General features: G+C 44.9%; 1 protein-coding gene across 3 annotated transcripts in view; it reads left to right on the plus strand.

The window, feature by feature from the left end:
- The first annotated feature begins 918 nt into the window (after window positions 1-918).
- The window catches only part of LOC140479695 (uncharacterized), a 65439-nt gene continuing 40196 nt past the window's right edge, over window positions 919-26161 (plus strand). For 2 of the 3 annotated variants that reach the window (XM_072573719.1, XM_072573718.1), the window contains exons 1-7: window positions 920-1058; window positions 1349-1413; window positions 2556-2668; window positions 10551-10619; window positions 15963-16103; window positions 17683-17809; window positions 21169-21286. In XM_072573719.1, coding sequence (XP_072429820.1) covers window positions 985-1058; window positions 1349-1413; window positions 2556-2668; window positions 10551-10619; window positions 15963-16103; window positions 17683-17809; window positions 21169-21286 — 707 coding nt within the window. In that variant the 5' untranslated portion in view covers window positions 920-984. Of the gene's footprint in view, window positions 1059-1348; window positions 1414-2555; window positions 2669-10550; window positions 10620-15962; window positions 16104-17682; window positions 17810-21168; window positions 21287-26161 lie in introns of all 3 variants that reach the window. The other variant, XR_011961099.1, reaches the window with a different exon arrangement.

Here is a 26161-nt window from a genome sequence, read left to right on the forward strand (position 1 = left end):
AGTCCAATTGGCACAAAGGGACCATTTGATCCGTACCCTATTTGAACACGCTATCTTTCCACTTCCTCCTTGTTCTTTCCTCAAATTCCTGCACTCTCTTTGCTTTTCATATACAGATTCAATTCTCTCTTGAATTTTACCATTGCATTTCTGTCTATTACCCTCTGAGGTAGTGCAGCTTAATGGCACCCATGCACTGACAACTGCGGTTTTTTTAGTGCAAATTGATTTACGTCAATGTGTCCCCCTGTCCTATCACTTACCTGGCGCAGAATATAAATCAATAAAACCTTGTTAGTTCTTGTTTGCAACTTTGTTCCTATGACCTTAACCCTTTGCCTATATTTCTCAATGATACGCAACCCTTCTTTTAGATTAGATTAGATTAGATTAGATTCCCTACAGTGTGGAAAGAGGCCCTTCAGCCCAACAAGTCCGTACTGACCCTCCGAAGAGTAACCCACCCAGACCCCTACCCTATATTTACCCCTGACTAATGTACCTAACACTATGGGCAATTTAGTATGGTCAATTCACCTAACCTGGACATCTTTGGACTGTGGGAGGAAACCAGATTACTTTGTCAATTAAAATTTAATTTCATCACCCATAGTCCCCCCACTGGCCACCTCCCCATCTACTTCCAGTGACTGAGAGTTTTAAAAGAGAGCAGGAGGGAACTGGGAGGTGGAACATTAATCTGTTCGTTCCTGTGCTCCCCTCCCCCAGATGTAGCCTCACTGTTTTCATGGACACACACAGTCAGTGGTAGTCTGCAGTAGAAGATGTCACAGATACATACAGATGATTGTCCTATCCTGTGCCGGATGTTCTCCAATGATTTACACATTGCTCTCGTTGCTGCCCCCATCAGTCAGTGTTAACTGGACACTAAGTTTGCAGACCCTCCCCCTGTCACAATCCCTATAAAAACTCACCAGCTCCCTGTTGCACAGTAATTGTGCTGAGAGGTGATCAAAAAAAATGAAATCTATTCTTACTGGAAAGTTATGTTTGACTTCCCTTAAACCCTGTAATCTCGAGACGTGCACAAAGGAGTAAGTGTGTATATATCTGTGATGCATTGTGTATCCATCTTAGTCCCTTGAGAGCTGTATATTGTGATAAGAATGTAAGATTAGTAATTAGTAATGTGATTGGGGGTTGGGAATTTAACGTCCTGTTTCTCTGACACGACTGAGTTTGTTCTTTTGTTTAGCAAATTAGAAGGTTGAGTTAAAACAATTTTCAAATTCATATTCAATTAGAAGACAGCAATTTTTTTTGTTGATTGCATTGAAGAGATCCTTTTAGATTGTTGATGTTACATTTCATTACCTTCTTTCAGGGAGATTTTGGAATACTTTGAGAACACCTATGACTTGGATGAAACCCTTTTCAGTGCTCTCAAAGGTAAGGAGGGCTTCAGCACTGAGCTTTACTGCTGCAGCTACAAAGCAGGTTTTGGAATGCTGCCAAATTCACAGACATTGGGGTCTAAGACGCGGCTTCTGATCATTTCTGCCGAATGTTTCCACTTTGTTATTCTTTATTCTGCCAGGGGTCTGTTGCACAGGCTGCCCGCTGGTACTATATCGCATTGTGAGCAGCAAATATAGTCACCTAGATTTAAGTGCATGCTAGGCAGGGGAGGCTGAATATACACTGGGTGACAGTTTTGGGGAACACCTCCACTCAGTCCGTAAGCCTGCCCCTGACCAAACATCTGGTTGCTTGCTATTTTGATGCATCGCCTTGTACTGATACTCAGATGTTCTCCAGAGTAGGCCTGCTGCAGTGTTCCAGTGATGCCCAAGCTGGAGAACACAACACCTCGTTTTCCGTTTCGGAACTTCACAGTCTGGTGGACCCAATAACTTCAGAACATGAACTCGATTTTGTTTCTCTCACCATTGCCCCACCTCCACTCTCCTGGTGCCCCCTCCCTCTCCCCTCACCCTGGTTTCTTGATTTTGCTTTCAGCAGAGCTACCATCATTTTGCAATGGACACCTTTTAGTAACACCCACCCTTGGATCTGTCTCACCTGTCTGCAGCCAACAGTTTGGGAATAGAGTGGTTGTGGTGAAAAAGAAAATCCAAATCCGCTGATATCCATGTTAAGATGGCTTCAACTGATTGAATACATGCCTTTTTACATATATCTATGAAGTTGCCATTTGACTTGAGCAGTCAATGCAAGTTCTTTAGTATCATAACAAATTCACCCACTCCATCTTTACAGTCCTCTCTAAGTGATTCCAGCTGAATATGTGGTGGAACAGGGTCCTGCAGTATTTGACTATGTCTATGATAAGGCAGTCAGCCTGATGTGAACTTCATTGACTGAACTGTAGTTAAGCTGTATATCATATTACATTTCACTCCATTCTAACTCAGCAGTTGTTGAGGATTAATAGGAACACCTTTGTGTTTGTTTGTGGCTGTAATCATTCTATAATAAATGGGATTATGCTTGAAATGTTGCCTATTCATGGTAAAGATGGAGGAACATTAACGAATTGGTGTTCATCTCTGTTTTGTTTGACCCTTTAGATGAATCCAGCTTCTACTTGTGTCCAGATCGACTACGGTTGCCCCTTATATTTTACTTTTGCCATCCTCCAGTGCTCTACATCAATAAATTGCTGCTCACTGGTCTCATAAAGGTAAACCAGCAAATGCCTATTTGCAGGAACAAATAGATTAACTCTAAATAAGCGCTTGTTTCTATTTATCTTGAACAAACATGTTTTAAAGCAAAAGGTCAAGGAAATAAAGTGTAAAAATCTTTGATGTGTTTTATGTATAACATTATGTATAATGTAAATGATAGATAACGTTTAGTAGATTGACACAAGTATTAGAAGTCCTGCAATGTTTTATTATAAGCGGCAGGGTGGCACAGTGGTTAGCACTGCTGCCTCACAGCGCCAGAGACCTGGGTTCAATTCCCACCTCAGGCAACTGTCTGTGTGGAGTTTGCACATTCTCCCCGTGTCTGCGTGGGTTTCCTCCGGGTGCTCCGGTTTCCTCCCACAGTCCAAAGATGTGCAGGTCAGGTGAATTGGCCAATCTAAATTGCCCGTAGTGTTAGGTAAGGGGTAAATGTAGGGGTATGGGTGGGTTGCGCTTCGGCGGGGCGGTGTGGACTTGTTGGGCCGAAGGGCCTGTTTCCACACTGTAAGTAATCTAATCTAATATAGAGCAATGTTAGTGTAAGTGCATTTTTTTTCTATTTTCTTCCCCTCTATTTTACTGAAAGTGATGAGGCTTGCTGAGGTATGATTGCACGGGTACAGTCTGTCCCCCACATAACTAATCCAAGTGGCCACTCTGCCCATCCAGAGAGTGTGAGCTCATTTGGTATTTGGGTATGGAAGAGACACATTGCGGTCAAGTCCAATCCTGCCCTTTACTGAGTTGGATTAGTCCTTGAATACACAGAGGAGGAATCCAGTTGAAGGAAGAATGTTATACCAAACATGGGGCTGTTTCAAGGAAGCTATGATTTCCATTTCTTGGGCACATGAGTGTGTGAAGCTAACACCAACACAAGAAAAGAAAAAGATGTGCATTTATGCAGCACCTTTCACAACCTCAAGATGATCTGAATTGTTTATAACCAATGAAGTATTTTTGAAGGTAGCTTTTGTTGAAATATAGGGAACAAGACAGCCACAGTAAGTTCCCTCAAACAGCAATGTGATCAGGACCAGATCAGCAGGTTTTATCGATAATAATGGCTGAGGACACTGGGGAGATCACTCGATCTGTGCTTCAAAAATGTCTCTTATGTGCAACTGAGAGGGCAGATAGGATCCTGGTTTTTAGATCTCACTTCTGATGGGAATAACTGCACTGGGAGGGTGAATTGATATTATGGGCTGAATATTCTTGTTTTGGTGCAGTGCAAGTCTCATTAAGTTTTTTTGGAGGTTGCTTGCCCTGAAGTTCATTATGTTTTCTCACTGTATCTGACCAAATATGCTGCATTCATTGACAATGGCAGCTCTGTAGCAGCCTTCACAGCCAATGTCTGCTCCTTTTTACCACATGCCATACCTAAAAGAGCACATCACTCAGCAGATATCTGCCCCAAGTCCAACATCCCTTGTGTCCATGCCAAATCTGAGCAACCACTGCTCACCAGAGGGAGCGCTGGCATTTGGCAGGGCAGCTGCCAGTACCCCCTGCCAGCTCTGATACTGATACCTTGGTGGGGGTTAACAGAGTGTGGGATTGGAGGGTGCTGTCCACTGCACAGTGACTGTCCCACTGGCAGGCGAGGGCAAGATAACGCAGGTCACTGACACTTAGGGGACTAGCAGAGATACTGATTCAGCCACCTGGGTGCTGAGGACTTAGTGTCAAGATTAGAGTGGTGCTGGAAAATCATCAGGAATGAGGCAGGGAGGCTCTGGGGTGGAGAGGTAAGTGGGGAGGGTGGTGAGGCTGGGGAGAAGGTAGTTGAGAGTGCCATAGGTGGATGGAGGTGAGGATGAAGGTGAAAGGTCGGAGAGGAGGGTGGAGCAGATAGATGGGAAGGAAGATTGACATGTGGGACAGGTCATGAGGATGGTGCTGAGCTGGAAGTTTGGAACTAGGGGAAGGTGGGGGGAGGGGAAATGAGGAAACTGGTGAAGTCGACCTTGATGCCATGGGGTTGAAGGGTCCCGAGGCGGAAGATGAGTCATTCTTCCTCCAGGCGTCTGGTGGTGAGGGAGTAGTGGTGGAGAAGGCATGTCCTCGGCAGAGTGGGAGGGGGAGTTGAAATGTTCAGCCACAGGGCGATGGGGTTGATTGGTGCAGGTGCCCCGGAGATGGTTCCCTAAAGCGCTCTGCGAGAAGGCTTCAGGTCTCCCCAATGTAAAGGAGACCGCATCGGGAGCAATGGATACAATAAATGACATGTGTGGATGTGCAGGTGAAACTTTGATGGATGTGGAAGGCTCCTTTAGGGCCTTGGATGGAGGTGAGGGAGGAGGTGTGGGCACAGGTTTTGCAATTCCTGCGGTGGCAGGGGAAGGTGCCAGGACGGGAGGGTGGGTTGTTGGGGGAGCGTGGACCTGACCAGGTGGTCACGGAGGGAACGGCCTTTGCGTAAAGCGGAAATGGGTGGGGAGGGAAATATATCCCTGGTGGTGGGGTCCGCTTGTAGGTGGCGGAAATATCAGCAGATGATGCGATTTATGTGGATGCTGGTGGGGTGGAAGGTGAGGACCGACCGGGGTGGTTGGGCATGGGAGGGTGGGATTCTGTCCTTGATGCAGTTGGAGAGGTGGGGTTCAAGGGCAGAGGAACAGGAAGTATATGAGATATGTTGGCTGGCCCTTTGTCTCAGCCTGCTCCTGCCCCACCAAATTCATCTCCACTACCTCGATACTGTCCTATCCACCTGGTCCAGGAACTCCCCACATACCACCCATGCCCTCCACCTCCTCCACCTCCTCCAAGACTTCTGTTTCCCCGACTCCCAACGCCTCATCTTCACCACGGATATCCAATCCCTCTACACCTCTATCCGCCATGACCAGGGCCTCCAAGCCCTCTGTTTCTTCCTCTCCCAACGTCCCCACCGCTACCCTTTCACTGACACTCTCATTCGTTTGGCTGAAGTCATCCTCACCCTCAACAATTTCTCCTTCGAATCCTCCCACTTCCTCCAGATGAAAGGGGTAGCCATGGGCACCCGCATGGGCCCCAGCTATGCCTGTCTCTTTGTCGGCTATGTAGAACAGTCCATCTTCTGGAATTACACAGGCACCACTCCCCACCTCTTCCTCCGCTACATTGATGACTGTATCGGCGCCACCTTGTGCTCCCATGAGGAGGTTGAACAGTTCATCGACTTCACCAACGCATTCCGCCCCGACCTTAAATTCACCAGGACATTCTCTGACACCTCTCTCCCCTTCCTGGACCTCTCCATCGCCATCAATGATGACTGACTCAACACTAACATTTTTTACAAACCCACCAACTCCTACAGCTACCTAGATTACATCTCCTCCCACCCTGCCCCCTGCAAAAATGCTAACCCTTATTCCCAATTCCTCCCCTTCCACTGCACCTGTTCCCAGGAGGACTAGTTCCACCACAGAATACACCAGATGGCCTCCTTCTTGAAAGACCGCAACGTCCTTTCCCAAGTGATTGAAGATGCGCCCCACTCTTCGACCCTTGAACCCCACCCCCCCAACCGCAACAAGGACAGAACCCCCTGGTCCTCACCTTCCACCCCGCCAACCTCCATATACATCGTAAGATCCACTTACATTTCCGCCAACACCAAACGGACCCACCACCAGGGATATATTTCCCTCCCCACCCATTTCCGCTTTCTGCAAAGACCATTCCCTCCGTGACTACCTGCCTCCCAACAACCCACCCTCCTGTCCTGGCACCTTCCCCTGCCACCGCAGGAATTGCAAAGGAGCCTTCCACATCCATCCAAGTTTCACCTGCACATCCACCAATATAATTTATTGTATCTGTTGCTCCCGATGTGGTCCCCTTTACACTGGGGAGACTGGACGCCTGCTTGCAGAGCAGTTTAGGGCACATCTCCGGGACATCCACACCAATCAACCCCACCGCTCCGTGGCTGAACATTTCAACTCCCCCTCCCACTCTGCCGAGGACATGCAGGTCCTGGGCGTCCTCCATCGCCACTCCCTTATCAGCCGATGCCTGGAGAAAGAACGCCTCATCTTCTGCATCGGAACCCTTCAACCCCATGGCATCAATGTGGACTTCACCAGTTTCCTCAATTCCCCTCCCCCCCACTTTCCCCCAATTCCAAACTTCCAGCTCAGCGCCATCCTCATGACCTGTTCCACCTGTCAATCTTCCTTCCCACCAATCCGCTCCACCCTCCTCTCCAACACATCACCTTTACCCCCACCTCCATCCACCTATTGCACTCTCAGCTACCTTCTCCCCAGCCCCACCCCCCTCCCCACTTATCTCTCCACCCCCGAGGCTTCCACCCTCATTCCTGATGAAAGGCCTTTACCCGAAACATTAATTTTCCTGCTCCTCGGATAGTGCCTGACCTGTTGTGCTTTTCCAGCACCACTCTAATCTTGACTCTAATCTCCAGCATCTGCAGTACCAGCTTCTGCCTTGCTGGTGTCGTAGTGCTGAAGGGCTTTGATCCCTTGTACAGGGTGGATTAGGAATGGCAGGTGGACATATGGGACATCACGTTGTCCAAAAGCTGCAGTGAGGTAGTGATTCCTGCCACCAGACATTAGCATCCGTGGACAAGTTCATGGTCGCCAGGTCCAGCAGCCTCAGGGGCTGCCACAAGGTGTACAGACCTGTACTCCATCGCTGCCAACCACTGGGCCTCAGGATCGAAACAGGGGCACGGGGAGGTTGCCCCAGGGAACCCTGAGCCCATTCGAGGTGTCCGTCCTCACATGGAGACAGGGCAATGCCAGGAGGCACCCAGTTGAGGGGAGGAGGGGCCATTTACAAGTCTCTCTGCACTCTCCACTCAGAAATGGCAAGACCCTCCACCTCCACCCTGTCTGTCCCTCTCTGAACATGGAGAGATCCTCTGGGGTTACTGCACCAAAACTCCAGGGTCATCGGACATCATAGTAGAGCAGAGTCCCTCCATCCCTAAGGACATTTGCTGGGGGAATGGGGTGGGAGGAGGGGTCAGGGGAGGGGAGAGGGGGTCATGACTGACAATGTTTGTACGTAAGTTTTGTAAATGTTGGTTTTTAACTGTTCATGCCTCTGTTTATAGCCCGGATGCTTCAATGTGCCCTGTGGCATCACTCCTTGGTTGGGGGGGTGGGGGGGCCCTGTGCCAAGCACCATCTCCATCTCGATGTTACAGAGGGAGCAACGCAGCTCTGGGACAGTGGGTGGTTCTAATGGGTACCCCATGGGCGTCACCATGCACAGCTGCCCATGCACAACTTGAGACGTACCCGGTTGCTGGCTGCAGATGCTGTGTGGTTGGCACGGATTCTGGCACAGGCGTGACTCTGACATGGCATACTGACATATAGCCAAACTTGACTGAGAACTACTGCTTCGCATGGCCAGCTGCCTGATGGTGCCCCTACTCCAATTGCCAGTGTGAGGCATGGTGTGGCAAGGCAAGGTATGCTCCGGGCATGTCATTTGACACCAGGCAAATGCAAGCTAAGAGAGCAATTGAGCAGCGCCATTAGACAGTCTAGCACTAGCCCTGGGCTAGATGCCTCTCTCTGTGAAGTAACTGTATCCAATGTTGATGAGGACTGTGGGTCTGTGGTGTGCCCTCTAGACAAGTCTCAGCTTCCAGGGCACACTATTACAGCATTGCAGAAGTACCAGGTTGGTGGCAATGGCTCGCTGAATGTCAAATGTTAAAAGCGAGTGGAGACAGTATGCCTGGAGCCAGTGTCCATAGATCATGCCCCTGGGCTGCTGTTCTGTTTGTGGGCAAGACGAAGGAAATGGTGAGCACAATCCGCCAGCTGCTCCAAGTGGGCTCCTGGATGGGTTTTGTCAACGGCTAGTTAACTAGGTGAGTTTGGTAAGATTAGAGCCATTATATTAATGAGGCCATTTGGGCCATCAACAAGGAACTCAACTGGCCTTGATCTTCACCTGTTGGCAGCTCACCACTACCTGAGAAGGTTCTCATCATGCCACTTGTAAAAAAGGGTAAATGTTGGTGTGATGTGATTTTGATGTTGACATAGGCCTCACCACAACCCTCATCCAATTCTGACACGAATCTTGCCAAGCCCATGTCATTGAATCATAGAATCCTTACAGTGTGGAAACAAGTCCTCCAGCCCAACAAGTCCACACTGACCCTCTGAAAAGTAACCCATCCAGACTATTGCCCTACATTTACCCCTGACCAACGCACCTAACCTACAGATCCCTGAACACTATGGGCAATTTAGCATGGTCAATTCACCTAACCTGCACATCTTTGGATTGTGGGAGGAAACTGGAGCACCCAGAGGAAACCCACGCAGACACAGGGAGAATGTGCAAACTCCACACAGTCACCCAAGGCTGGAATCGAACCCAGGTTCCGTGAGGCAGCAGTGCTAACCACTGAGCTACCATGCTGCCCTAAAGCCCTTTTAGCATTCCATCCTTCATACACAAGTCACTGGTGTGTGGCTTGAGCCCATAACCTTCTGGCTAAGGGTTTTATTTTCATTGGTCTTTGCTGAAAAAATATTGAACAATACTCCTGGATCTGGTGTTTCAATAATAATCATAGAGAATGAGCTTGTAAATTAGCAGTGTGCAGTTACCATCCACTTCTGCCTGACCTTCTCTTGGCTAGAGTTTAACTAAAGGACCTTTGGTCAAGGGTTGTCCTAATTATAGTTGCAAAGGCTATTGTTTGTGCAGGAATAATGCTGCCAGCAAATCTTGGTTAATGTGCTTGATCATCAAGCTGGGGACAGCAACCCCACCAATTCAGTTTGGCCATTTCTATTTCCCTCAACAACTGTCTTTGTCCCCTTCCTGAACTGGTCTAAAAACGTAAAAGTACTTTGAGATGATTTGCAGACAGTTCTGTGGAACTGGATTCAACCTCTCTCAGGCTAATATCATCACAGATTCTGGCAGAAGCAGACACGAGAGACTTTCTGCCACTAGTCGTGATGGAACCAATATGAAAAGGTGGTGACCAATGGCTGGGAGACTTTCCTGGATCTTACAGATCTCTGGGAGTGAATGAGAATGTTAATGCGCGGCGATTGAGACTGGACTGCACATCTGTCAAGAGATTCAGACCATTTTGTGTCTCCAGTGAGCTGAAATGATCACAACCCCACAGACCCAAAGTCTTCTCTCAAAAATAACAGAGAATAGTTAAACATTAAACAGAATTCCTTTAAGTTGATCAAAGCAACCTACTGAAGTGCTCGTGTTTAGTAGTGTGCTGAGGAGGAACATCAATGATATGCAAGTGGTAGGACCTGGTTATAAACTCCAGTTGAAAATGTTGGTTTATATCTTGCTATCTTCATCCTGTGGTGGACGGTAAATCTTAATCGCATTTACAAATGCTGTTGCAAGATCTGACCTGCTGAGTGGGACCTGTGCTGTGGATGGCAGAGTAGCGGGAAATATAGCACTGAATGCCAAGCAGGAAGATGGAATTTCAGTCCCTGCTCAGTGCGGATTTAGTTGCTCCTACAGTACATAACTAGCCTCAGTATCCTGAATCTGTATTCTAGAGGTGACAGAAAAGTCCAGTCAGTGTTCCTGCACCTGACTAGTGTCCAAATCCGGGAGCAATTGCCAATGGATATACCAAGTGGAGACAGAACCAGATTCGCTATGACAACTTCCGTAGTTGTCTGCACTTGATGGGCTGAATGGCCTCATTCTGTACTGTAAGGGCTCTCTGAGTTTCCCGGCTTGCCCAGAAAGAATGACATTTCTAGCTAGCTGCACCTCAGACAGAGTAAGCACCTTCAAAATAGGAAGCGAACAAATTGGGGTTGAAAATAAATCTGACCAATGTAAAGCAAGTTGTTTCACAAGCTGTTGTTTTGTATCCCACAGGAACAAGTGAATCCCAGTTTTGAAGCTCTTTTTGAGACGGGAGTGGATGAGATGTCCTGGGATGACACGGTGTGTAAAATATTTTCATGTGCAGGGAGATGTGGACTTTCTGAGATTTTCTACAAAAATAATTTCAAGTATATAGACTGGGTAACCAATATGAGTCTACTCCTTCAGTGGGCACAGTGAAAATGGAGCTTTTGGACCATTTGTGTTTTCTTGTGTCACATTATCTTTTTCTATGGTTTCTTCCTTCTTAACTTTTTGTTTTGTTCTAAAAGCATTACCTTTCTTAACTGTAGAAACCGTAGAAAAGTCAGAGCACATAAAAACACACCCCATCATGTCCTACATTGATTCCAGTTATTTGCCTATCAATTAAGTTTAGACTGGCTGATAATTATAATTATCTGGCCTGTAGCCACACCGTTTTTGAATAATAGCACAATATTTGCACACTTCCAATTGTCCTGTGCCCTGTCTGTTTCTAGTGAGGATTGGATAATGACTCTCAGAACATCTGCTATTTCCTCATAGCCTAGGATACAATTCATCTGGCCCTGGTGGTTTAACCACCCATAAAGTGGTTAACTTCTCCTGTAATTTCCTTCTAAGTATACTTACTTTATCTGATATTTCATGTTCCTCTTCTTTAATTAGAATATCTGTATCATCTGTCTCCTTTGTGAAGATGAGAAAATTATTCATTCAGAACCCTGTTCACATCTTCTGCATCCAAGTACAAGTTACACTCTCCATCTTTGATGGGCCCAGCCTTTTCCTTAGCCATCCTCTTGTTCTTAACATATTGATAAAACGCCTTTGGATTTTCATTAATTTTCATAGAAACTCTACAGTGTGGAAGCAGGCCAGTAGGCCCATCATGTCCACACTTGCCCCTCCGAAGAGCATCCAACCCAGACCCAATCCTATTTCTGTAACCCTGCATTTGCCATCACTGATCCACCTACCCAGCACATCCCTGGACACTATGGGCAATTTATCATGACCAATCCCTGCACATCTTTGGAATGTGAGAGGAAACCAGGGAGAATGTGCAAAGTCCACACAGTCGCCTAGGAGTAGAATCGAACCTGCGTCCCTAGTGCTGTGAGGCAGCAGTGCTACCACTGAGCCACCATGTCCAGTTTTACTGCCCACTATCTTTTCATGTCCTGTCTTTGATTTTCATTTACTCTTCACCCCGCTCCTTTTATTCTTTTCTAAGCTTCCGAAAGTGTTTAATTGGAAGCATTACTTTCGGAGCGACAAAGGAGTGGTGCTCCAAAAGCTAGTGCTTCCAAATAAACCTGTTGGACTATAACCTGGTGTTGTGTGATTTTTAACTTTGTCCACCCCAGTTTAACACTGGCACCTCCAAGTAATGGCTTCCTAAAGTGATACTTCTTGAAATTGTCCTAAGTTCTATTTTTCTGCTTTGTATGTTTCTGGATAAACAGGGAACGTTGGACTTGGTCATACCACCCTTTCTTGATTTGCCAGAGTGTGGTTCCATGGTCATTGGCAGAACTAGAAATAGAAATAGAATTAGCCAGAACTAGAACTGGGCCAAGCATCGATTTTTCATGTATTTGTCTGAATAGTTGGCATGGCTGGCTATTTAGTAATGCAATGGACCATGACAAATGCAGTTTCTCTTCCTCTTCCTGAGTCCATGGATATGCAGTACTGGGTTTGCAATAAAATGTAGAAACTAATTCTTCTGTCAGATCATTGTCTCCTACCTTTAGACTAGCGGTCACCAAGGAGTTCATTCTACGAAAAACCTGAAGTTAGATACATTAGCAGTCATTGAATATATAATTCTTAACACCTGCCTCAATTTTTAATTTCAAAAGGTGGATGGTCTAATATGTCACAATTTTCACAGCCGAACGTTCTAACTAATCTACTAAAAATTGACCTTGAATGTGTAAACAAAATTGATGGCAGGCTGACTGAATGTTTCTATGTATGTTGCAAGATGATGGCATGTGTCACCATTGCAAGGCATGTCATGGTCAGCAAGGTATTGTGACATCAAAATGTGTAGATTATCAGCGCTGGGAACAGAGCAGACAGGCTGTGAAAAGCTATATAGATTAGCAAACAACATTAACTCAAGCAAAGTTCTTGAGCTTCCAGAATAAGTGAATTAGTTACAGTGAAATCATGACTCGGCAAACTTGGATGATATGAAATTCCAGTTATACAGTCATAGAGTTGTACAACAGAGAAACAAAACCTTCAGTCTAACTTGTCCCTGCAGACCAGATAACCTTAATTAATCTAGTCCTATTTGCTAGCATTTGGCTCATATCCTTTAAACTCCTCCCATTCATATACCCATCCAGATGCCTTTTACATGTTGTAATTGTACCTGCCTACACCATTCCCCCTGGCAGTCCATTCCATAGATGCACCGGACTCTGCGTGAAAAAGTTACCCCTTAGTTCCCTTTTAAATCTTTTCCATCTGACCTTAAAGCTATGCCCTTTAGTTTTGGCCTTCCCTCTGCTATTCACCCTATCCATGCCCCCCATGATTTTATAAACCTCTGGAAGGTCACCCCTCAGCCTCCAACACTCCAGCGAAAATAGCGGCACGGTGGCACAGTGGTTAGTACTGCTGCCTCACAGCACCAGACAGCCGGGTTCAATTCCACCTCAGGCGACTGACTGTGTGGAGTTTGCACATTCTCCCCGTGTCTGCGTGGGTTTCCTCCGGGTGCTCCGGTTTCCTCCCACATTCCAAAAATGTGCAGGTCAGGTGAATTGGCCACGCTAAACTGCCCGTAGTTTTAGGTGAAGGGGTAAATGTAGGAGAATGAGTGTGTTGAGTTACGCGTTGGTGTGGACTTATTGGGCTGAAGGGCCTGTTTCCACACTGCAAGTAATCTAATCTATTCAGCCTCTCCCTAGAGCTCAAACTCTCCAAACCCAGCAACATCCTTGTCAATCTTTTCTACGCCCCCTTCAAGTTTCACAACATCTTTCCTCTAGCAAGGAGACCATAATTGAATGCAATATTCCAAAAGTGGTCCTATCAATGCCCTGTACTGCCACAACATGTGGTTGTCAATTCTTCCTGCAGAACAACTCGTAAATCCCATGGAATGATGCCCCGATAATGCAAAACTCTGCATTGAAAAGAAAAGACAAGCTTGTCACTTGATTATGTTGACCCATCAGAACGAGAGTGTGAATCATGGACTACTAAGCAAGGCACCATTGGACGTTGAAATCTCCCTGTGGAAGGACCTGCAAAACCTACAAGTATGGCCAAATCTATGAAAGAGTTGCAAGTGTTGTTGATTGATGAGTAGATGTAGTTGAAACTGTAAGTGGAAGATCATGGTGTAAAGCAAACATTGCAGCTAATTGGAGATTTCATCATCAGTTTGCCTACAAAAACAAAACAAGGCAGTCATCTTGGAGCAGTTCAATAAGAGACATTCTCCTCAGGGCAAAAAAGGTGAACGTTAAAATGAAGATGCTTTGCTAATGTGATTGATAACAGCCCAAGTAGAGAATGTTCCTGTCTGAGGTCCAATCCTGCATGAAAGGAGAGGCACTGTGGCAAGGAAACTGGAACAAATGCAGTGACAGATGGCTGAACTCATTCAGAACCAGACAGGGCACCAGCGAGTGTGTGGGAAGTGGTTAGGCTGCAAGGATTGTGCCAGCTAAGACAGATGAATGGTTCCAAAATGATCTCATCCCTGTCGTAAAGGAGGATGCATAAAGAGGTATTTTTTAACATACATGAAACCAGACTCTTTCACCAGTTTTTTGCCATCTTTGACATTTAAAGCTGAAAGATGTAGTGGTGGTAGGCAAAGCAAGGAAGGCATCACTGCTGTGGTTTGTGCCAATCGGGGTGGCACCAGAAAAGATGGCACTTCTTGCAAGAGGAAAGTCCAAGACTCCACATTGCTTCCTCAAAGTCAATACACCACCCTTGCAACATTAAGCAAAAATAAAACCACCAATACAACCTGCAGCAACCTTTGAGAAATGGATCAAGAAATTGGACAAAAGGGACATCCCCAACTATCACAAAGCTCTGCCTAATGTGAATTTGGAAACAATTCACCTGAGAGTCAACTCTTAAAAATTTTACTGCAGTATGCCGAACTTAAGCTCAAATTAGTGTGGGTGATAGTACGGTTGGCATTTAATATAGATATATGGTGATAGATATAGGACAGGTGTCAGAGGTAGTTTCTTTACTCAGAGAGTAGTAAGGGTATGGAATGCTTTGCCTGCAACGGTAGTAGATTCGTCAATTTTAAGTGCATTTAAGTCGTCATTGGACAAACATATTGACGTACATGGAATAGTGTAGGTTAGATGGGCTTCGGATTGGTATGACTGGTCGGCGCAACATTGAGGGCCGAAGGGCCTGTATTGCGCTGTAATGTTCTATGTTCTATGTTCTATACCCAGGTTAAACTGGAACCAACACAATAAAGTATTATTTGCATTGCTCCCCTCTCACTCCGTGCAGATGTACCTGCTTTACCTTTCCAATAGGGACATGGTTCTGTTGGGCAATGAGGAAAAGCAGGTTGTTGGTGTGAGCTCCTGTCCTGATATTTCAGGGAACGTCATCTCAAGCCTCCAATACGCTGCTGCATAACAAAGCATCCTTGCCACTTATTTCAAAAATCTAATTGTTTAGCTTTGAAATTATTCCATTACCTTCTCTATCACTTCCCCTGGATGAGAGTACAGACACACACCACACAGTTTAAGAGACGAAGTTCATTTTTGGTGTGTCTCTGACCTTTAGCCCATGTGTTCCCTGTTAGTGCTGGCTACCTGTTTCATGTGGATTGAGGGTTGGGTCAGCACAGCCAAGCTGGACAATACAGGTGTTTCCCCATATCTGTGGGTGATACATTCCAAGACCTACTGCGGTGCCCAAAATCGCAGTTGGTAGTGAATCCTATCATTTAAATGGGAAACTTACCTCCCCAGGCAGCTCCCTGGAATTTATTTCTGGAATGTTCAATGTAATATCTTTGGGCTGCGGTAAACCGCTGATAACTGAAACCGTAGAAACTGAATCCGCGGATATGGGGGTTCTAATATATGCACATTTTGAGCTAAGGTTACTAGTTAGCAATCACAGCCAATTTGTGACCTCATTTAAGTTGTAAGGGCAGTGAAGCTAAGACCACATCTATTCCACTTCCTCTTGCTCCCAACTAAATCAACACAATCTTCATGGGCTGATTTACAGAGTAGGGAGTATTTATTGAGTGATCTGTGAATGCATTTCTGAGTCTGCTGCAGGGACCATCTAGAAAGCTTTATTTGTAGCTGAGGTCACCTGCAAACGGAAACTACATGTGTAAGAACTCTGCATGAGCCTCCATTTTGTCACATGCTGTGTCCATTTCACCAGGAGAATTATCGAATGGGCGGAAGTTTTAACTGGCCCAGTTTGTTGGAGTGCGTTGAGTACCGGAGGAAGGTACGGGCCATAGTTCGCAAAGTCATCCAGGAAACTCCATTAGAACTTCCAGTGACAGTAGACAGTCCTTGGGTAAGAGACTGAAAGTTTTTCTATATCACAGACTGATGGTAAGAATCGAAGGGCACTTACTTAACAAGCGCAAAATGCATGCTGGGTACTATGAAAAGAGGAAGCATCAGGAGAACCCTCAGAGACTTGGGGTCACAGAAAACATATGAAATGAAATTCCTAAAGCCAAGTAGGGATAAAATCTAGGACATTCCTTTCTGATTGCTTAAGATAGAAAAGCAAGATCCATGCGATCTATGGGTTGCTACTTGGCAATTTTGCATGTGGTTGTGCTACACAAGAGAGGAGGATGCTTTGTGAGAGTGTTTAGGCCATGCTTTACCCCTGCATCTAACCTGTACTATTCTTAGTCTGGGAGCATTCACTGGGTCAGTTCCACTCCATCTGCTTGATGCAATGTTGTCTCGGGTGCTCGATCGCTTGGTGAAGACGCAGATTTGCTTTGCATTTGGCTGCACTATTCATAATCTGGCAATGTTTAGTAGTGGCACCTGAACTGGCGACCTATTCCATTCCCTCGCACCAGTATGCTTGGATTAATTCACCCAAATGTGAACACCAAAACCAATAGAAGCTGCTTGATGGAAATTCAAGGAATAAATAATCTGCTTGTTATTTTTAAACAAACCCTGATTATAGACTGGGAAATTAATTGGAGCCACAGTAGGTATTGGCTATTATCCATGTTCCTTTTAACAGCATCTTCCTGTGTTTAGTGTGAGATCTTTTGTCTGGTGCTATTGGTTTTCTCTGTTGTACAGTAATCCCCTATTCATGATGCTTTCTAATAACATGTTTCAGTTTTAGAGTTTTTGTGCAAAAGAACTTCCCTTAAATAACACTGTCGCCCTTGACGGTGATTTTTTTGCTTTAAGCCATGAGGAACTGGGTGGACCGCTCTTGGGATTATATATATCTATGGGCGGAATCTTCCAGTGCCAGATACAGAAGCCCAGTGGAAACTTAGTGAGGCAGGATGATGATGATGGAACAGAACCCTATTACCTTCCCACCTCCGTCAGAATTATGTTCTGGGTAGAAAGGCCCAAGATCCACCTTTCCAACCTTATCCTAACTATGGCCTTGAAGTGGTCAATTAATTATTACATTTTCCCGGATTGCAATTATTCAGCTTCAGACAGGGTGGGAGTGTCAGCTTCCCAAATGGTTGCCCAGGCTGTCACTTGGCTGGGGGTGGGGGTGGGGGGGCAGGTATCTGTCGATATCCACCAATCAGGAGAATTCTGGCTGAGAGTCATCCCCAGCTCCTTGCTTCCAGGTTCTTGGGTTAAGTTTCACCTCCCTCGCCAATTTGGCAAAGTCAACGTTGATTGTGATGCCCTAATAACCATTCCAGCCAGGATCAGCTCACTCATTACAGATCAGGAGGGAAACCAGGGCCTTCCAGGTTGCTATGTCTCGGTTCGAACAAGCTATTAGGGGAATGATAGAGCCAGTTCAATCTTACTGACTTGTCTTTTACCCAAAATCTATGGTGCATTGAAGCGGTATAATCTTCTTGTGAATTTGGCAAACACTGCAATGAAATGTCTCCCCTAATTCATACCTTTATTTCCAGTGGGCACTTTTTATCGGACTGGAACACGAGCGAATCCATTTAGAAACTTCGTCTGTGCTGATTCGTCAGTTGCCAATTCACCTGGTTGAAAAGCCACTAGGTTGGAGATATGCCTCATCAAGTAGTGGTCAGTCCCTCTGTCTTGCTTGCCATTAAACATTTCTTTGTGGTGCCTACATGTTTTTAGGCTGCTTTTATATTTCCAGAGTGAATAAAAATGGAATTGGGATCCCACAAGATTCTTATTCCTGAACTGTGTCTGACAGTATCAAATCAAGGATGTATATCCAGGAGTAGAGGGAAGGGGGTTCAAATCTTGAGAGAATTGTAAATTAGAAGGCACAGTGATTAAAGGATTCTAGAAATGTGTAGTGGTAAACTGGTGGTAAGTTTAAAGGTAAAATTCAGGGTCATGAAAATGTGACATGTTTCAGGAAAAGAACGTAATTGGAATAGCTGACTGGGGAAATTTAGAAGAACAGGGGGATTTACAGATGCAAATTCAAAGGATGTTAAAAGCAGCATGGGAAAGCAGATATAACCATAAAGATAAACTTAAAGAGTTACTGGGTTTGATTGTAAGAAGGTTGAAATACGAAAGTCAAGCTGTAATGCTGTTTCTATATATAATGGTAGTGAGGCTATGGTTAAAGAACAATGTACAACTTTGGGCCCCACACCAGAGAAGGACCAGAAAGACTAATTCGCTACGATACAATCTCAGATGAAGAAATAAAAATTTGAGAATCTCTGCCTGTTTTTGTTACACTCAAGGTTGTATAAAATTATCAAATTTTGGGTTGAGGTGCACAATCTTCATTTCTGGAAGTGGCAGGTTTGGAGGCAGGAAGGACACACAATCAGGCAAAGTGCAAGTATACCCAAATGCCACTGCCCTCTACAAGAATTACATTCAAGGCAGGACAACCCATGGTTGGCATTCCTGCTCCCTCACCAATTAAGGCCCATTTAAGGACCACCCAAGGTCCTCAGCCCCTGCTGTAGTGTAATGATAGCTGGCAGCCAGAGGGCAACTTGTTACATTGCGCAAGGGGAAGAGGTCCCTTGAACAGAGTGAGTCAGAGCCTGGTTTGCCACTGGACATTGGATTGCCTGCTGAGAGCCAAACCCTGATGCTTTTTCAGTTCTCCCATAGCCACTCCCCCTCTGAGAAACCACAGCTCACATCCTTTACCTTTGTCTAGGTATTTCCACAATCCCAGGACTCCAAGGATGCTCTTCCACAAAGGAGGGAGGCAACAGGCTTATTATTACAACCTCCTCTGGGGTTTGCTGAGTCCATGAGCTGTTTGGCTGGCAGATCACACAGGGTACAACACCCGCCCTGGGGTCTTCACCCTGGCCACTGCCTGATTGACACTTGGTTCGATCAAGCTTCCCTAGAAACAGGAACACGGGACTGTTGCTGGTGCTCCAGCCTGCAGGTAACCCTCTGTAATGCTTTAAGATGGTTCTGCTGTTGTTTTCCTTCCACTCAAGTATCAAAGGGAGTGTGGATATCAAACATCTGCAGAATAATGTGCAGCAGAAACCTTTTGTACAAAGGATGCTGAAACTGGGGAATGCATACCTATACAATCTCCTTTCACTAGCAGACATGCAGTTAGTGATGGGTGCTGCAGGGCTGAATGTAACATCTGAATGTTCCTCCTGACTCCAGCATTGGTACTGGTCCTGGACCACCATGGGAAAAACACAGTGATCCTTGGGAAGAGGCAACAACAGCTCGAGATATCCCAGAAATTTCCTTTTGAAAGCCCCAGTCTCAAATGAGGCCTCAAATATTTCCTGTCACCTTTGGGATATTTTTGCTCCTTGTCCTTGTTCCTCCAGAGAGATTGGGAGAAAGCGTAAAATGATCTAAATTAAAACATAGCGTGACCTGGAACCTAATTTCTTCAGGACCTTAGGGGAAGATTCCTTGAAGAAAAATGTCAAATAAGTGAGTTTATTGAAATTGATTATACATAGATATGGACTGATTTGAGTTTGAGGAAAACTCTGTTCAACAACTAGTACAGTTTAAATCACTTTAAATTATGACCCTAATCCTCCACTCATTCAGAAGAATACTCTGTCAGCATAAATTAAGGATTGTTCTTTGCAGGATATGGAAAATTAATTGCAGATAGTTTTTACAACTTGAAGGACATTTCGATAACAACTGTTTCTGGCTCAAACCTCCCCCCACCCTTTTATATAAGAACTAGCTATAATATTCCATCATTCCCACATTGAGATTGCATAACTCAGCACAAACCACAGGTCAAAGCAAGTTTCCTTTCATTGATATTGTCCAATGCCAGGCAGTACCAGAAGATATTTCCTAATTTGTCAGTCAAGTATATGGTTGGATACAACCTGGTCTATTTAACTGATCGTGGTATGAAATGTGCCCTTTCATGCAACAAATTAGAACAACAACGTATCGTAGAAGCAGGAGGTATCAAGTCAATCTGTCCTGACACTGAGGGTGCGCTCTTGTCCTTGAGGGAGGTGATGAAGACATTGGCAAGACGGGCAAATAACAGGGCAACAAAAGCAGAAGTTGCTGGAAAGCTCAGCAGGTGTGGCAGCGAAATCAGAGTTAATGTTTTGTGTTAGGTGACCCCTCCTCAGAACTGATGGTCGCCAGGAAAATATCAATTTATATGCAGAAGATAGTGGGGGGAGGGGGTAAGGAGTAAACTATAGGCAGGGATAGAGCCCAAAGCAAAAGAAGAAGAACAGCTAGACAAACAAAGGAGTCAATAATGATCTGGCTAGGAGGGTGAATAGCTGTTAATAGAGACTGTTAGTGACTAACAATAGGGAGTATGCAATGGCAGACTATGTAATAACAAGGCCTGGTGTGTAGGGTTAGGTGCTAGGACATGGGGGAGTTCAGGCCCTAAAATTATTGAATTCAATATTGAGTCCAGAGGGCTGCAGGGTCCCCAAGTGGAAAATTAGGTGTTGTTCTTGCAGCCTGTGCTGAGCTTCGTTGGAGCACTGCAGCAAGCCTGAGACAGAGATGTTGGACAGGGTACAGGGTGATATGTTAAAGTGGTGGACAACTGGAAGCTCAGGGTCTTTTTTGCGGGGAGAATGGAGATGTTGTGCTAAGCAGCCACCCGGTCTATGCTTTGTTTCCCCACTGTAGAGGAGGCCACATTGAGCAGTGAACGTAGTAGACTAGATTGTGAGAAGTGCAGGTAAAGTGCTGCTTCACCTTACTGGGCAAGTTGGTGCTGGAGAAATACTCCCAGTTCCCCCATCCTCAGTAATTACGTGCTGGGCGAAAAGATTTATTGGGAAAACTAAGTAACTCAAATAAAATTTAATTTATGCGATCCAGTTCTACCAATGTGCCTTTTTCCAGTTGATGCTATTTTGATGTAGGAGGAGTGGAACATGTGGTCCTCAAGGTAAAACTGTATATGCCATTATTAATAACATTTCCACTTTCTAACTTTTTATCTTTAGGATTAGAAGCATTTGACAACCCTCTGATCAAAATCCCAACTTCCCAAGTTGCTTATGGAAAACCAAGGAATTTCCCATCTTATGGCTGGGACAATGAATATGGACAGATGACAACAATGTATGTACAAAGATTCCTACTCACAAGCGTAGAACACCGTTATACATTTAAATTGTCCCTGATGCTCAGGTAGAATGTTCAACTAAAAATTGGACTTTACAGAAGGAAGGAAATTAGGAAATAATCTGAGAGATACACTAGAAAGTCAAGGATTTGCCCTGAGTGTGGGACTAACAAACACAGATTTACAGTAAATCAGAGAGGAGATGACAAAATCAGTCTCACATGGAGTTGTTGGTATATGGAAACAAACTCCAGATGCAAATTTTGTGATGAATAAATTCATTGTTGTATTTATTCTTTAAATGTGAACCTCATTAGCTGCAGCCATTTCCTGTTTCTAGTTGCCCTGTGAGAAATATGGGTATGAATCACTGGGGCTGAATCATACACATTATCGCCTAAATCTGAGTTGCATTGAGTTACTTGAAGGATTTTTTGTCATGAGGTCGAGTGAACTCTCTAACTGTACCTTTATCAAACTCACTGCATTATTCATGTGAGCTCTCTAACCGTACCTTTATCAAACTCACTGCATTAGTCTGGTGAGATCTCTCACCAAACCTTTATCAATCTCACTAGATTAGTCTGGTGAGCTCTCTAACCATACCTTTATCAAACTCACTACATTAGTCTGGTGAGCTCTCTAACCGTACCTTTACCAAACTCACTACATTAGTCTGGTGAGCTCTCTAACCATACCTTTATCAAACTCACTACATTAGTCTGGTGATCTCTCTAACCATACCTTTATCAAACTCACTACATTAGTCTGGTGAGCTCTCTAACCGTACCTTTACCAAACTCACTACATTAGTCTAGTGAGTTCTCTAACCGTACCTTTACCAAACTCACTACATTAGTCTAGTGAGTTCTCTAACCGTACCTTTACCAAACTCACTACATTAGTCTAGTGAGCTCTCTAACCGTACCTTTATCAACTCACTACATTAGTCTGGTGAGCTCTCGAACCGTACCTTTATCAAACTCACTACATTAATCTGGTGAGCTCTCTAACTGTACCTTTATCAGTCTCACTACATTAGTCTGGTGAGCTCTCTAACCGTACCTTTATAAATCTCACTACATTAGTTTAGTGAGCTCTCGAACCGTACCTTTATCAAACTCACTACATTAATCTGGTGAGCTCTCTAACTGTACCTTTATCAAACTCACTACATTAGTCTGGTGAGCTCTCGAACCGTACCTTTATCAGTCTCACTACATTAGTCTAGTGAGCTCTCTAACTGTACCTTTATCAATCTCACTACATTAGTCTAGTGAGTTCTCTAACCGTACCTTTATCAATCTCACTGCATTAGTCTGGTGAGCTCTCTAACCATACCTTTATCAATCTCACTACATTAATCTGGTGAGCTCTCTAACTGTACCTTTATCAATCTCACTACATTAGTCTGGTGAGCTCTCTAACCGTACCTTTATCAAACTCACTACATTAGTCTGGTGAGCTCTCTAACCGTACCTTTATCAAACTCACTACATTAATCTGGTGAGCTCTCTAACTGTACCTTTATCAATCTCACTACATTAATCTGGTGAGCTCTCTAACCATACCTTTATCAAACTCACTGCATTCGTCTGGTGAGCTCTCTAACTGTACCTTTACTAAACTCACTGCATTGGTCTGGTGATCTCTCTAACCATACCTTTATCAAACTCACTACATTAGTCTGGTGAGCTCTCTAACCGTACCTTTATCAAACTCACTACATTAGTCTGGTGAGCTCTCTAACTGTGCCTTTATCAAACTCATTACATTAGTCTGGTGAGCTCTCTAACCATACCTTTATCAAACTCACTGCATTATTCATGTGAGCTCTCTAACCGTACCTTTTTCAAACTCACTACATTAGCCTGCTGAGCTCTCTAACCATACCTTTATCAAACTCACTACATTATTCTGCACAATGGTGATGTTCCATCTGATTCTGACCCCACTTTACCACTTATCCTTCTCAGAATAATTCACCATTCGATGGATATCCACCAAAAGACCAGTAGCCCTTGAACCCACACCATCTTTGAAAGGCCACTCTGCTCTCTGTTAAATGTTGGCAATCCAACCTTGCCCCTCAGCAACAAGATCATTCTCTCGCAAGTACAACCCCATTCTCTCACTCAAGTTGCTGCTTAACCAGTACACCACACACTTTATCTGTCAGTGACTGCATCCCATCTGAATGGTCAGCACTATCCTGTCCCCAGTACTCCCAGTACACACACAGTTTATTATTGACCAATAGGAGAACGTCACGTACAGGCAAGCAACACTAATCTAAACATGAACATTTACTTACAGAAAGCAAAAGATAAAGCAGCCACAAATAAAACCGATAGGGGCTGACCTTTGCCTCAACAATTCCAGTTAATTGCTGTGATTATGTCCAATAACTGTTTTGCAGTCCACAGTGGTCTGCTACACCCAGTTCTCATTTACTGGAATTGATTTTCAATGACATTTCTAATGTTCAAGGCAACTGAGCTCTCTCATGGACAAGGACTGCTTCCTTCTCCCCAGTGTGCTTGTCCTCCTCCTTGGGAGAGTGCTCCCATTTCCCCAGTTCCTCACCACATCACCTCAGTCCCTGCTGCAATCATGCAGAGCACAGCATGCCCCGGGTGGTGTGACGCACACTGTCCAGACTGTACTGCAGGGCCCTTCCAGACTGTTTCAATCAGCAGTCCTGTCATCTACTCCACCACCATCCTGCTCACTGCACAGGCAGCATCGAATCTGTAGTCTGCATCGTGCAATGGAATCATCAGTCATGGTTGTAGTGGCTAGCCCTTATCTCCAGTAACTAGCCTTGTAAGGCACCAGGACCCTCAAACGCAGAGGTCCCCAGGATGCAGGAGTGGGCACAAAGCTGCGGCAAGTGGCAATAATGATCTCAGATCACCTGGACTTTAGTGGAATGGAACCTCTCCGTGTTCATGAATAGTGCAGTGTTGTCATCCAGCCCTCTCAGTGTCAGTGAGTGTAGTTGATGGCCCCCTGCAGTTGGGGGAGTCCAGCTAAATCCCCGAACCCAACAAGTGGAGCTAAGAAATGGCAATGGGCATATGGCAGTGTCTGGAGTTCTTTATGGGCTACTGAATAATAGTGGCATTGAGGGGCATGATAGAAATCAGAAGTCCAGAGAAGCACGTAGCATGGACAAGCACAGTAATCATAGGTGATTCTAATCTGCATAGGGACTGGGTAAACCAATTAAGTATTAAAGCTTGAGGGATAGGTTTCTCGATTGTGTTAAGGATGGTTTTCTAGAACAAAATATTAAGGAGCCAACTGGAGGATACACCATTTTAGGTCTAGAAGTGTGTAATGGAAAAGGGGTACTTAATAAACTTTCAGTAAAAGAACCATTAGGAATGAGTGAGCACAATATTTTTCAAATGTACATTATGTTGAAAGAATTTTGAAAGATAATCGCCAATGTGTCAACTATCTTTAGAGCCACCTCCTGCAGCTCACAGCATTGTGGACTATTGGATTCTGGTGATTTATTACCTTCTCCCATATAATCTTTTTACTAATCCCAATTTCCTTCAAATCTTCATTCAATCTGACCAAGTCCCATTTCCCTCCATTTGGCCAATATCACTCTAAACTGTTCCTATCATATCCCCATTCAGATGCCCCTTATGATTTTATAAATCTCAATAAGGTCATCTCTCAGCCTCCAACACTGCAGGAGCAAAACAACCCCAGCCTATTCAGTCAGATCTCATGGAACACAGGGAGAACTAGCCATTTGGATATAGAACTGGCTCAAAGGTAGAAGACAGAGGGTGGTGGTGGAGGGTTGTTTTTCAGACTGGAGGCCTGTGACCAGTGGAGTGCCACAAGGATCGGTGCTGGGCCTTCTACTTTTTGTCATTTACATAAATGGTTTGGATGCAAGTGTAAGAGGTACAGTTAGTAAGTTTGCAGATGACACCAAAATTGGAGGTGTAGTGGACAGCGAAGAGGATTACCTCAGATTACAACAGGATCTGGACCAGATGGGCCAATGGGCTGAGAAGTGTCAGATGGAGTTTAATTCAGATAAATGCGAGGTGCTGCATTTTGGGAAAGCAAATCTTAGCAGGACTTATACACTAAATGGTAAGGTCCTACGGAGTGTTGCTAAACAAAGAGACCTTGGAGTGCAGGTTCATAGCTCCTTCAAAGTGGAGTCGCAGGTAGATAGGATATTGAAGAAGGCATTTGGTATGCTTTCCTTTATTGGTCAGAGTATTGAGTACAGGAGTTGGAAGGTCATGTTGTGGCTGTACAGGACATTGGTTAGGCCACTGTTGGAATATTGCGTGCAATTCTGGTCTCCTTCCTATCGGAAAGATGTTGTGAAACTTGAAAGGGTTCAGAAAAGAGTTACAAGGATATTGCCAGGGTTGGAGGATCTGAGCTACATGGAGAGGCTGAACAGGTTGGGGCTGTTTTCCCTGGAGCGTCGGAGGCTGCGGGGTGACCTTATAGAGGTTTACAAAATTATGAGGGGCATGGATAGGATAAATAGGCAAAGTCTTTTCCCTGGGGTCGGGGAGTCCAGGACTAGAGGGCAAAGGTTTAGGGTGAGAGGGGAAAAATATAAAAGAGACCTAAGGGGCAACTTTTTCATGCAGAGGGTGGTACGTGTATGGAATGAGCTGCCAGAGGATGTGGTGGAGGCTAGTACAATTGCAACATTTAAGAGGTATTTGGATGGGTATATGAAAAGGAAGGGTTTGGAGGGATATGGGCCAGGTGCTGGCAGGTGGGTCTAGATTGGGTTGGGATATCTGGTCGGCATGGACAGGTTGGACCGAAGGGTCTCTTTCCATGCTGTACATCTCTATGACTCTATGACTCTA

This window comes from Chiloscyllium punctatum, chromosome 7, assembly GCF_047496795.1.
Source record: "Chiloscyllium punctatum isolate Juve2018m chromosome 7, sChiPun1.3, whole genome shotgun sequence".
Taxonomy (NCBI): Eukaryota; Metazoa; Chordata; class Chondrichthyes; order Orectolobiformes; family Hemiscylliidae; genus Chiloscyllium; species Chiloscyllium punctatum.